The sequence below is a fragment of the Haliotis asinina genome, chromosome 5, assembly GCF_037392515.1.
Source record: "Haliotis asinina isolate JCU_RB_2024 chromosome 5, JCU_Hal_asi_v2, whole genome shotgun sequence".
Lineage (NCBI taxonomy): Eukaryota > Metazoa > Mollusca > Gastropoda > Lepetellida > Haliotidae > Haliotis > Haliotis asinina.
The window spans coordinates 35,194,546-35,209,088 of NC_090284.1; the positions used below are offsets into that span (position 1 = coordinate 35,194,546).

Consider the following 14,543-nt stretch of genomic DNA (forward strand, 5'->3'; position numbering starts at 1 on the left):
CATGTTGTGGAGGCATTCACAGATAGGATTACTTATTTCTTACATCCTCCTACTGCATATTGCAGATTCTCCCTGTCATTGATCCTACAGCATGACCCAAACATTTCTCCATACCACAGGTTAGTTTGACCAAGGTCACCAATCAGTTACCTGCCCTCATTGTACTGTCATTTTCCATCTGATTTATCTTTAACATACATGTTGGTGAAGTCAAATTTGTTATAATTGACGAAATGGTGTCTCTTTCTATTGTTCAATGACTCATCATTCATCCCCAAGCAACACAATACACCATGGTACCAGTTACAAAAACGACAGAAAAATATTATTTGTGTTACTATAGTGATTGGTAATCATAAGACACCATCGTTCAGTACATTAGCTGGAGTTAAACAAGGTTGTATTTGAAGTCCTGTATTATTTATATTCTTTATCAATGAACTTGTGCACAAAATGTATAAAGCCTGCAAGTATGGAATATTTGTTAACCTAACAATAGACGGCTTAATGTTGCTGTTATTTGCAGATGATGTTGTTTTATTTTCTTTCTCCACTGTTGGTCTGCAAAGACAATTAGATGTCTTATTTGAGAATTGTTCGAAATGGGGACTAAGTGTAAACATATACAAATAAAAAATCTTTGTCTTCAGAAATGGAGGTATACTTTCCAAGCATGAAAAATGGACTTAAAATTGTATAAATCTTGAAACTGTGACTTATTACAAGTATCTGGGTATTGTGTTTTCCTCAAGATTGATATGGACAAAAGCATGTGAAACTTTGGTAATTCAAGCAAGTAAAGCAATGGGACCAGTGTTATTATTGTTAAATAGCAACACATACTGATTTTCAGTCTTCCTGTAAAACTTTCATTCCAAAATATCTCCTGTTCTCACATATGGGTGAGAAATCTGGAGTGTAAAATACCACGAAGTTACAGAAAAAGCACAAACAAGCTTTTTCAAAAGATTTCTAGGAGTGGGTAAATATGCTGCAAACAAAGCTTTGCCGTCTGGCAGTCTGGTACTGTCAGGAATTTCTGGCAGGAACTGGGTAGTTTAGTGACACGATACAGATTGCTTCGTCAGTTGCTGCCAGATTGCAGTCATCGTTGTTTCTTACGTTACTAAAGATACAAAGTGAATGACAATCCCTTTGTAACAACTGTTTGGAAGATAAGACGTTTCCAGCACCATTGTAGTAATCTGTCTCATGCACATCCTGAAATCTAAGACAATTATATATTCGCATGATTGTAGTGAATCTTGCATCGATTCATAACGCATGAGCTACAGTCTGTATGCACATGTACATGTAGTTTATACCTATCACCTTGTTTGATACGAACATATCTTTCACGTATGTGTATTATCAAGACAATGGTGATAAGCTTAAAGTATGCCGAAAGCCATTAAAGACGCAATTGGTATTTGTTGTCCTGAAACTTACAAAACTTCAACAGAGGATGTAGGGATAAAAGGCTGATATTCTTGCCCATTTCGAGTTTGAGTGAGTCTCAGAGCATTCCTCATTTTATGAACTTCGATGCTTATAAGTGAACCTTTGACATTTCTCGTAAACACAACTACATTCACGCAACACGTTGTGCACGTGCATTACCTGCTCCCAGGTCCTATGAAAGCACAGGGAATTTTGAAACTGAATCACGTTGAGAACATGCCATTTTTGACAATAGACGAAAAGAATGGGGTTCTCGATATGGTTAGCGAAGTTACTTCAGATGTGATAACTGTCAGGCACTTGAATGTGCATCCATACACCGTTGGTCAACCCAGACAACGTTTTCGGGCCACCGGAAGTTTTGCATTTGTCCACAACCTGGTGCACCACCAGCTCGACAGGACCGCAATATCCGAGTTTCATACTTGGAACTGCGAGAAGACAATGTCATGTCTGTGCCCAAACGGTGCGAAGATGCCTTAACGCAGGTTTAACGTACCCTTTGCTGATGGACGTCAACGGTTTTATCGACGTCGGGAATAAAGGCTAGCGCCAAACAGTTTTTTTAACATGGTCGTTTTGGAAAGGCTGGTGCCATGACCAAACACAAGGTGCTGAATTGACAACGGCCCTTCAACTTCACTGGCAGACCATTCCACAGCTGTTTCCGAGAAATGTTTGTCTTCCAATACCCCTGGAGACTGTCTGGCGTGACTGACGTTGTTGTTGACTGGACATTTTCCTTCGAAGTTATTCGCAGATAATTAAAACAAATCTGCCAGTTACATCTATATACGTTGTGTGAGCAAAGGAAGTATGTATGTCAAATTGCGTTTTAATGGCTTTCAGTACAGATTTAGTAATGCTTTAAAACCATAACTATTTCATTGAAATACCTTTTTAGAGCCAATCACATGGAAAGGTAACTAAAAGCGGTTATGTGTTTACAGGATCGAAGATGGAATTTGAAATATTTTGTTTTAGAGTATGTTACGATCTTAAATATGATAGTATGATGAATATAATTATGCACCGAACTGAAACCTTAACATTCTTGTATATATTTGTTAAAAGGTTATGTACCTTACCATGTACATTATATACCTCTTTGGAACAGCAGATAGAGCAGTTTACTCCTGTTCACTGAATCAAACGCTTTTTGGAAGTCTACAAATATACAGTAAAATTTACCCCTCTTTTTCTAATATATTTGTGAATAATGGAATGTAAAATAAAGGTGTGGTCACTGGTGAAATATCCCTCCCTGAAACCGGCTTGAGACTCTGAGATAAGACGTTGTGTTTCCACCCACGACTGTATACTGTCGTTTATAATGGAAAGAAAAAACTTGACTTATTGTGTCTAATATTGAAATTCCTCGGTAATTCCCTGGATCGTTCTTTACACCAGACCTAAATAAAGGCACTATTAATCCTAAATTCCAAGAAAACGGAAAACATCCTGTCTCCAGGATATGGTTAAATAATGGGTTTAACAAAGGCAAGAAGGGTATAGAGACCTCCTTAATTGATTCAGTTCGGTGCACTAAAACAACCATGACTAGTATGTTTAACACATCATGTGGAGTAAGACAAGGGTGTATAATGTCACCAGTATTATCTATAATGTATATTGATGAACTTGTAAATGAAATAATGAAATCTGATGACGCTGGCATATTCATTGATGAATCTCTAAAAGCATTGTCAATATTGCTCTTTGCTGATAATGTAGCAATATTTGCAGACTCTGTTATCAACCGTCAAAAGAAAATAGGTATTTTAGTAAGATATTGTGAGAAATGGGGATTAACTATAAACAAAAACAAAACCAAAGTTGTTTTTAAGAAGGGAGGTTTTTTGTCGAAATATGAAAAATGGTTTATTAATGGATCTCGGCATTATATTCTCCTGTAGAAACATGTTTGCAAAAACATGTGAGACACTTTCCCAACAAGCAGAAAAGGCCCTTTACCCAATCAAACTCTTTATCAACAAAATACTAAATCTCCCAGTTGAGGCAGCATTCAAGCTATTTGATGGCAAGATTAAGCCTATACTTTTATATGGGGCTGAACTCTGGGAATGCGAAAAACGTAAACCAATTGAAAGGGCGCATTCATGTTTTTGTAAATACGTATTACAGATTGGCTCTAGGGCATCAGGTAAAGCCGTGTTGGCAAAATGTGGTCGTTATCCAATTGAAATGCATGCCCGTATTAACCTTTTGTCGTTTTGGATCAGGGTCTTACGAAAACCCCCATACAGATACACAAGGAAATGTTATGAAATGTTAAAAAGACTAAATGATAATGGAGACGAGAATTGGGTATCAAAGGTGAGAATGTTAGTATTTAGATATGGCTTCGGCTACGTGTGGATAGCACAAAATGTTAGTAATGTGAAATGCTTTCTTGATAATTTTAAACAGCGCTCAAAAGATATCTATTACCAAGAGTCGCATCAACACGTGGTCCTTTCCGAATCATTGACACTCTATGCAAGAATAAAGACTGATTATTCTCTTGAAAATTATCTAAAAGCTATTGGTTCAAAAGATTTACGGAGATGTTTGACAAAGATTCGTTGTAATGTACATGATTTCAATGTTAATTCTTACAGACACTCCAAAACTTATGAAACTGCGTTTTGTACTTCTTGTGTGACTGAACTAGAAGGTGTGTGTCCTCTCTGCAGTGAATATCGTGCTAGATATTTACCTGAATATTTTCATACACACCCTTGTGTCCAAATGTTTCTTGAATTGATGAAAACAAGCGATAACAATAGACTCTTAAGACTATGTATCGTTTTTAAAAAGGTGTTTGTACTCCGATCGAAACAAAAAAAGCTGTGAATATATAATCATATTAATTGTACTAAGATCCACATTTACAGTGTGGCGCATATGTATGTTTCTGCCTCACTGTTTACACATGTTGTACTGTTGGCCTCATGGCCATCCATACGTTATAAAGAATCTCTCTCTCAATCTCCCAATAAATATAATTATAACGCGAGAAAGAAAGAAAGAAAGATCAGTTTGACAGCAAAAATATTTTATTTAGAAAGTAACAGTAACAAAATAAATTAGAAAAGCATATCACAGCCTTTGCTTACAATTCTTGTAGATGATCAAGGCATATACATACTTTAGGCATACAGCCAACTTCCAGGATTACACTACAGATAAATGTGAATCATTGATAGGAATTATTATTCAGACACATATCATGAATGTAGCTTGATCGTTTGCCTGATGATTATCACACATGTAGGTTAGACACATATAGGTTTTTATGCACTGGTTATGCAGGTGTTAGAAACGTAAGTTCTTGAAGAATGCAAACTGGCTCCAATGATATTTATTAGAAACGATGAGCACGGACCATAAGGTCTTTAGTCGTACAAGAAACATAGAGATAAACTTGCTAACATGAGTTACACACCATTCCTTCCTGAATGTTAAACTCACATCATCTCAGACCATATCATACAAGTGGCTCAGCAGCAGCTTTTGAGCATCAGAAAGGAGAGTTATCTCCCCCATCAATGGTCGTCCTTCATTCGAAAAACTCCCGCCTTTCCGTCAAACCGGGGTAATCACTTTCAAATGGGATCTGTTGCTGTTAAATCTAAAACTGTTTCTTACTAAGCTTGGTGTAAGAAGATTAGTCCCATTTTTACACACACCAGCAAGATGTAAAGACAGGAACAAGGAAATGGACACAACATGTACAGCAGTTTCAAAAATTAAATTAAATTACAGAGTAAGAATTCTCAAAACTGCAGCTTCATCATTGCCGAAGTTCGAAACTACAGAAATTGAGGCAATGGGGAAATATTAACTGCGGGAACAAATAAGAAAAAATCAAGTATTCCTTTAGAATTGTCCTTTTTTCATTACCAGTTTGGAAAAGCGCTATAGGAGGAAATCCGAGAATAGAAGGAACACTGAAGTGGCGTTCCCTGGTGTGTTTCCCTCAGTACATTACTTCCGTTATTTAGCAACAGATAAACATTCTACAAGAATATATATAAGCATGTACTTTCCTTATGTTTATGCACGTTCATGCTTGTACTTGTCAACTGACAAATTCATACGAGTACGTTGCGAATATCAGCAGTAATTAAGTTTGTCTTCAAAAGCTATACCTTACACAGACCAACACACTCTGGCTCAATAGAGTTGAAGGGACATAATTTGTGTCATTACCAGATCCATGGCTAGTCACACATGAAGATGCAAGGCACGTTTTAAAGGTTTTGGGGATAGAGTAACAGAATCATATAAGGCCTCCAAATCTGTTCTTTAAACCATAAGTTCACATCATGAAAAGGGTTGTCATGACAACCAGGACACTTGCGATGGCAGACCTCTTGATGTTTTCTGAAAAGAAAGTATTTTGAAAGCAATATTTTCAACAAGGAGTGACTGATACAAACTATTCATACGAAAAGGCAACATCTTCCACATGTTTCACTTTTATTACAGCAAGGGATGCAAGGTTTCCTTGGGACAGACATACTGGGTTAAAGAGGTTGAATACAGTACGTGTTTTGTGCGCATACCGTATTACACGGGGTGTGACAGAAGGAGCGTGTATTTATGTTATACAGTTATTTCCCTTTTGTTATCTCCTTTTATCTTGCTTCTAATCATACTTTGGCCTCACAAGCATTTATCCTGAGGTAAACCTAGTCTAGAGTTATCCCACTTTATCAAATCTAATTCGGGTATGTTGTTTTATTTGGAGATAATGTTGATAACCTATGGTAACATGTTTTTTTTATCTTTTAATATTAACCTAAAATTCATTGTATAAAACATCTTAAAATTCTATTTTCTTCACTGATGAATCAATATTTTTTTTAAATTCCTGTTTGCCTGAAGTTGTGTTAAACCCAATACACTGCCTTGAAAAATGATTTTCCTTCCTTAATCCACATCAATACTAAAATATCATTTTATAGAAAAAAACAGATACTGAATAATAAAAGTAAACATTTTACTTTTAAGAGAGCTTTTACTGACATATTTCTTTTTACAAATAGTCCCAAAAGGCGACGCCGCCGGTCAAACGAATGCTGTGGTGACTTTTTTTTTATTACATTATTAGATTGAGACACATTGTTCTACAAAATGATACCAAATTTAGCGGTTTCTTGACACTTTGCATTGCTATTTTTGTATCCAACCTCCTTAAGCAGTGACTCTCACATTAAGTTCAAACACATTTTGTTTTTTGACATTTGAAAATTATTAACAGACAATGATCGGCATATGTAATGCATCAGGACTTAACGCATGCATGATGCAATTCTGTTTCCATCGACCCGTTGAGATCTGCTGTAGACTAGGTCTTCAGCAACCAATGCTTGCCATATAAGGCTTGTTGCAAGATGCCACTGATAGTATGGGAGTTCAGGCTTGCTGACTTGGTTGACACGTCATCGGCTCATGCTGTAGATCGGTTGATTGTCTGGTCTAGACTTGATTAGTTTTAGACCGCCGTCATTTAGATGGAATATTGCTGAGTACGGCAATATTGGGGGACTGCCATGAACGTACCTGCTCCGCTGTCCTTGACGAGGTTGTAGCCTCCTGCAGAGATGACCGCTTCAAGTTGCGCAGGGTTGAACATTTTCTGTTGCTCAGCAGTGATTCGTTGAACCTGGGACTTGGACAAGCCACTGATCTGGGTCACTGAGAGTGACTGCAAGCAAATCGTATATTTGGGACATGTACAAACAATATGTAAGACACGTCAGACATGCAGGCCACGTGTACATAACACGGTTGTACAACGAGAGGGACTGTAAGACACGTCAGACATGCAGGGCACGTGTACATAATACGATGTAAACATGTTTATGGTGATACATTCAACAATGTCACAGTATTTGCTAAACAGTACATACTTGACACTGAAAACCGATCAGAATTTTGCAGATACATCTGGTTGGATCTTTCATTGAGTTCTATGTGCCATGAAGCTTCAGAGAAGATGTGTATAATAGTTATGGATGACTAGCCTCACGGAATAAGCTTTCATTTATTTCTGGAGTAGAAAAGCATACACTGATTGTGGCGGGAGGTAGAATGGCTATTGTTTCTGGTCTGATTTCAGCTAGGTGATTTCCCGACAGCTGTGACAGCTCCGAACCAGTCAAACCACCTGGACGACAAAGAACACATTGAACTATAACAAAGACAAGAGAAATTTCTGTGCAAACAAACCAAAAAATAAATAAATAAATAAATAAATAAATAAATAAATAAATAAATAAATAAATAAATAAATAAATAAATAAATAAATAAATAAATAAATAAATGAATGAATGAATGAATGAATGAATAAATAGACAATGTGGTTTTTTTATTATTTGGAACAGACCATGGCTTTATGTAAATTAGAGTGCGACGATGCTGTTTTACAAGGGACACTTATAAAATGTCAAGTTTGAAATTAGACTTGGCTTCATTACAAACGATAGCTGAAACTACTAATGATGTAGCTACCATGGGGTCTCATCGCCACTGTAAAAAGATATTGGTAGGCGCGGTCGTCTCAAAAGCAAAACCAGGACGGATGTAGCAGACGATGGCAGGGGTCATGTTTGGGGACAGAGATATCAGCCAAGATAGGATAAACCTTTAGGAGCATTAAACTGGGGAAGTACACGGCATATAACAACATTTTGCAAATAATGTTCAGTCCTGTCGATCTTCGGGTGGTCATGCCACTTGTATATTTTGAGACATTTAATACGATGCTTTTCTATGGGTATCAATTATCATACATATCGCAACATAAACTTTATGAAAGAAAGACATGTAAGATGTTAATAGATGAGACATAGATGAGATCCGGGGTAGGATAGGTCTTCGGAAACCCATGCTTGCCACAAACGGCGACAAGGCTTGTAGTAAGAGGCAGCTACCGGGATCGGGTTGTCAGGTTCGCTGACTTGGTTGACAAATGTCATTGGTTCCCATTTGCGCAGATCGATTCTCATGCTGTTGATCGGTGGATGGTCTGCTCCACACTCGATTATTTACAGACTGCTGCCATAAAGCGGGAATATTGGTGAGTGCGGCGTAAAACTAAACTCATTCACTCATTATTCAACACACACGAAAAAGCGCAAAACGTGATGTATTATTTGCGATGACCCCTTGTGCCTGAAGGCAGCGCATGGACTTCATGCCAGGTGAGTCGACGATCTGTCGTCATACCAGCTATCTACAGTCTGATGTGTTGTTTTCAGCAGCTGTTCGTATTTTCCCTTTTTACAAGTAAAACGCTTTTCTGGATATCCTTCCACGGAATGCCCAGTCAGCCCAAAGAGGGTTATTTCGACATATGGTATTTACAGTTGTTTTAATTTTAGGGATACAGGGTAACAGCCTCAAAACAGTTTGTTTTCTCTTTCCGACAGTACGTTAGTCGTAAATTTCAAAATGTCAGTATGTGGAATATCTGGAAAATAACCAAATCTAACTACCAGATAATATATCAGTACGATGAAAGATTAACGCCTTGCCGCCAACAAAAACCAGACGGTTCTATAAAACACCAGTCTCAAATTCATGGATTACTTTCACATCCAAACTATATTTGAAAAACACAGTCTATAATCATTTTCTAACAAGTGTTGACTCAATATTCAAGTTGCACAAGGTGTCACTTATTCGCCCGTTCTCACAAATATGGTGCAAATGAGCAAGTGTCGTAAGACAAAAAGCAGCTACTCAAAATCTGAGTAAATTCGGTTTACCTTCCTTTTGTACATCAATTCTTCCATCCCATCAAAACAATGAAACATTCATTTCAATATTCATATCATTCAGAGGGGAGGCCATCTCTTTACCAACACATAACTTATTACGTGAAAATAAACATCATTAAATAACACTGATAGCCAGTTTAAGCATTAATGCTTTAAAAATACACCCGTTTCTGGCTTCAAATAATATGAAATTTGAGTACGAAACCTTCAACAAATGTTGTTAGCTACGTCACCATCTGTCACGCTTTCCTGTTTGTTACGGTGGTGGTTAAAACACAAAATAACAACTTGAAAGAAGTACACTTTGTAACATGTTGAACATGACGTCTTTAGTTATTGATACTATCACCTGAATTATAAACAACATTCCCTCATAAAACTGATGTGTCTGCTGTTTGATGACTGTCGTCACAAAAATTAGGAAAAGCCAAACATCAATAGTGTTGTTTTTATCACTTAATTCCGTACTCCCAAGTAATGTATGTGTCGGTTACGTATGCATTTTTTCAATGGTTTTCATTTTCACTTTTTCAACTCTATACACACTTATAGTCTACTGATCGTGATATGAGCTGTTTCACAATACTGGAAATACGTAATGTTGATATCATGTTTTGCTCTAATTGGAATGGTAACGTATGTACTGCTTGATTTATGGCGTTGAAAAGTATTTTTTTCCAGTATTGAACTACAATTGTAGTGAAAGTCTGTCGTAATTAATGCAGCGTAATAAGTATATTGTTCTGTAAAAACTTTAAAGAATCGTCTCCGACATGGTGACAGTAAAGCACGTGTTGTTTTGCCAACTTTGAGTTTTCCTGCATTTCCAATATAAGGACAGAAGACCTAAAACAGTGTTTAATGGGTAGGGTGAGGATATGACTTTGTGATTAATGCATATAATGGGCACACTATTTGATAGACATCAGTTGCATCTGACGACATCAATTGAACCTCATAAGTGAGAACGGGCGTATTAATGTTTCCACTGACTCTTAGACTCCCACTTTACCAATGACGTTATTGACGTTGGAGACAGTGGCTGTGGACCATGTGTTGACGGCACCAAACACATTCTTGGCCTTTCCTGCCAAAGCCTTTAGCTGAGATTCCGAACAGTTGGAAAGTTCGCCAATTTTGATGACAGCGTCTCTGTAATCACGGATCAAGTAGGTGTGTCACGAATATGTACAAAGCACTATGTGGTGTACACTGCGTGGTACAACTTTGTGTACTGCTATTTTGAAAGTACTGTCAACATGTATCTATAGGGGACGACTGGGGAATTAGTTCAGAATTAAGATGAAATGTGCGTTGAAAACGACAAATGATTAGTTGAGTTCAAACTTCTTTAGTTGCTTACACAAGTCATGGCACACAAGGATATATGAATCAGGAGAGTGGAGTTCCAGCTCAACCCCAGGGTATTTATATATATATATATATATGAGAATTCAGATTAGGTTATAACAAATATGTCTCATATAGTTTGGCTACATAGTTTTGGGTTGTAAAAAAAAATTGGACGATGGCTGTCCTGAATAAGATACTATTACAATACTACATGGGCTATCGAACGAGAACGTTCTAGTGAGATCCTTCACCGACCTCCAGGAACAATACATAACATTAATTAGGTTGTCCTTTTTTCTCCGAGTTCCGTATCATTCAAAAGCGAAATTCCGACGTAAAACAATAAAATGTTTTGTCATGTCAGTTTTGCCTTCCTCTGTGGCTATGTATGGCCTGATGTGATGTTACCCTCATTACAACACCCAGTCACATTCATCTTACTTCCTTTACAAGTATTAATACACAGCTTCCAAAGGAAATCAACACCATAAACAAGATAACATATTATCACCAGTTTCATAAAATGCGACACACATTTAGATAAAATATAATTGTATGTTTAAAAATTTCGCCTGCCCCATTGCTGGTTAACGGTTGGAGATGAGGAACATTCTGCTGACCTTACCCTACTCGACACTAGCCTGACCTATTGCTTTGACCGTTGAAAGTGTATTAACCAAAATCAGCATGGCCTCATTTCAGTCCAGTACAATCAGTTTGTCTGCTTGCTATAGAGAGTCCATGCTCCTACTAGTGGTCTAACATGTGGATATGTTGGGAGATGCAGAAATGTGTATATTTCCAGTGTGGCCTGCTTTGAAGATGAATAAAAAGCATTGACAGTGGTGATCTCACATTGGATGACATGCATGTTGTTAATGATTGACCATTAAGGGTCAAACGAAATCATGTGCCACAAATACTGTATTTTACTTCCCACAGGATTTCCCAGCAGCGTCAAGTCTGGGAATCATGTGAAGACCAAAGTCTCGTCTGAATTACTTATCAGGAATCGAGTGACGACGATTCACAGTGACAGGACAAAAGACTGTTTGCCATACATAAGTTAACAATATCCCCATATCTGACCTCCGTGCATTATATGTAACCACTGACGACGTACCCGTAGGCTGCATCCAAGATGGACCCGATCTGTGCGTCAGTGAGGCCACAGGTAAAATGACCGATGGTATTCAGTTCCGTCCCCGTGACGCTTCCGGCATTGTTTGATTTCAAAGACATGAGCCATTTGCTGGTGATACTGGCACGCTGTTAACACACACAGACATAATGTAGAAGACCTGTCGTTGTGATTCCTTGACCAGCATTTATTTGCAGGACGGGATTGGTGATATGGTAGGGGCATTTTATATTTATTTTTACATTTGCATGGTTTTGAACAAACAACCCAAAGTCACAGATATTTCGTTTGCAAGGTACAGGCATTTTTGTGATTATTTTTTCATTCGCATGGTACTGAACAGTCGACCAATTGCCTTGAGACAATTTTTATTCATTGCTTCAGGTTTTCAGGTCGCATTTCCTTTTCGAAACCACCGAACGGCTAATTAGGACATAACTCGCTATGATACATCCCGTTTCAAAAACCTCATACATACCCGTTTTAAAGAGTTCATGATGGGCTTATATGGGTAGCGTGGCTACTTTTTCTGCAACACATACAACCTGAGCTGTCCAGCACTGACCTGTTCTGGGGTCCAAGTAGGGCGAGCTCCATGAACGCCGAGAAGTGATGTTGTCCAAGTCAGTTGCCCCAGATCGTTAGTAGAGAGTCCCTCCAACAAAGTGCCCGAGTCAAGGATGTTGTTTGTGGTCCATGCAGTGAGATTGTTGTTGTGAATCTGAAACACAAGAACTACGAGATAAAGGATTGTGTTCTTTGTCTCCTGTACTTGTATGTTTCAATATTTATCAAACAATACATACTTGTGATGCCCGCAGTATGGCGAACAATTCAGGTTCTTAAGTTTAGCCTGCTCGTGATTTATACTCTTCTGCCTGTGTATAACTCCCGCACGTGATAAAAAATGATGTAGGCACTGACCGCTGGAGTTTTCAGACGACCGGCTAGTTCTTCTTTTTGATCGGTTGACCACTTCTGCACTTTGCCGAGGGTTGCCAGACACTCCACGACAACTGCATCTGAGAGTTCCTTCAGTTGGGGAATTGTCAGAGTTTGGGCCTGTTGCTTCATAGACTTGATGTCGGCACAAGTCAGGGATGCTGAAACACAACAGAGACACACTGGAAACGTCTGTGTCTGTTCGTTAGGACCCTTTTCCATGAGACGAAAACTGCGCTGAAAGAGGCCTCGACGTTTTCATGCTGTGGTTAGCAAGTAAACCATCTCTAGTATAACTTGGACGCCCGTGGGTAGTACAGCATCTTCAGCAGAACGGATTGAGCAATAGCTAATGAAACATCTCTAACATAACTGAGATACCAACAGCTGGTGAGACATCTCAAACAAAGGGGAGAGATCAATAACTAGAGAAAAAGGCATAGCAAGACTGACAGGTCAATAACTAGAGAAACATGCCCGGTGTTTCCCAAAGGTCAATAAATAGGGAAACATATCCAGGAAGATTGAGAGATCAATTACTAGCTATAGGGAAACATGCATAGCAAGACTGGGAGGTCAGTGACTAGTGAAACATGCTCAGCATGACAGAGAGGTCAATGTATAGAGAAGCAAGCCCAGCATGACGGAGAGGTTAATAACTAGTGAAATAACCTTCTTCCCCAACTGACCTGCAGCTCTCTTCCGGCGTCTGGAAGCAGATGTCGCAGCGGTTCTCACGGCGATTCTGCCTTCCACCATAGCCTTGACGACTTCGGTGTTACCCCTTTTGAGTGCTTCTGTGTCCACACCGTCACGCAGTGGTGCCCGCGTCTCAATAACCATGTCTAGCTGGTCCAGGATGTCCGATATGTAGTCTAGGGCTTCAGATCTGACAGCCTGCAACACGCCAGTGGCGCTGGTTCTGGGTCGTTTTACAAGTTGATATACTGGTAATACGACTTTGCGACTGGATGATTTACTTGCACTAAGTCTCTACTATCACATAATTACGAAAATATTATTATCATCTTAGTATTACTGTATCTCAATAGCATGGGGTTCAGTCATTTTCAAAACATTTTAATCTCAACGGCAAACTGTATTATTACCGTAATGAATATTTCTTCTGGAGCTAAAACTTCAAGACAAAGTGAAGTGTTTATATATACAAAGTGTCGGTGCTATTAATGTACGTTTAAACATCATTATGTTTTGCTGTATGTTTATATCTTGCAGTCAGATTAACGTAAAGCAGTTGTAATTTTGACATCATCAACAAGTATGACTGAAACGTTTTGGTTTCCCTGAAAGGTAAGTGTACATTTTGACATTGTATTAACCCCCTACCTCAGGGATCCTTGCCAGCGTAGCAGCAGTTTCGTACGTCAGGTAGGGCATGATCATCCCCATCTTCTCGCTATCCAGAGACGCAAGATCAGTGATACTGTAATACAATGTAATGCGTGCATCATCAACATTATTGGCACCTTTGGCCCGCCGGGTATTATCATTGATTACTCAGTCGTGGGCTCCAATTATTGGAGAATTGAACAAGGATGATGAGCGCGACGAGCGAACGTTTTAACGATTTGTCCCCTACGTTGGCATTTAAATGTAAATGTTGCTAGATGGTTCTGAAATGTAAATGTTGCTAGATGGTTATGAAATGTGAATGTTGCTAGATGGTTCTGAAATGTAAATGTTGCTAGATGGTTCTGAAATGTAAATGTTGCTAGATGGTTCTGAAATGTAAATGTTGCTAGATGGTTATGAAATGTGAATGTTGCTAGATGGTTCTGAAATGTGAATATTGCTAGATGGTTCTGAAATGTAAATGTTGCTAGATGGTTCT

The 14,543-nt window shown here is 38.5% G+C and overlaps 1 protein-coding gene across 1 annotated transcript in view; it reads right to left on the minus strand.

The window, feature by feature from the left end:
• Positions 1 to 4,502: 4,502 nt before the first annotated feature.
• The window catches only part of LOC137284656 (uncharacterized), a 42,927-nt gene continuing 32,886 nt past the window's right edge, over positions 4,503 to 14,543 (minus strand). The window contains exons 19-27 of the mRNA XM_067816554.1: positions 14,039 to 14,135; positions 13,381 to 13,588; positions 12,674 to 12,852; positions 12,315 to 12,470; positions 11,732 to 11,877; positions 10,268 to 10,407; positions 7,542 to 7,639; positions 7,033 to 7,177; positions 4,503 to 5,850 (exon numbers count right to left, since the gene is read on the minus strand). Coding sequence (XP_067672655.1) covers positions 5,786 to 5,850; positions 7,033 to 7,177; positions 7,542 to 7,639; positions 10,268 to 10,407; positions 11,732 to 11,877; positions 12,315 to 12,470; positions 12,674 to 12,852; positions 13,381 to 13,588; positions 14,039 to 14,135 — 1,234 coding nt within the window. The 3' untranslated portion in view covers positions 4,503 to 5,785. The remainder of the gene's footprint in view (positions 5,851 to 7,032; positions 7,178 to 7,541; positions 7,640 to 10,267; positions 10,408 to 11,731; positions 11,878 to 12,314; positions 12,471 to 12,673; positions 12,853 to 13,380; positions 13,589 to 14,038; positions 14,136 to 14,543) is intronic.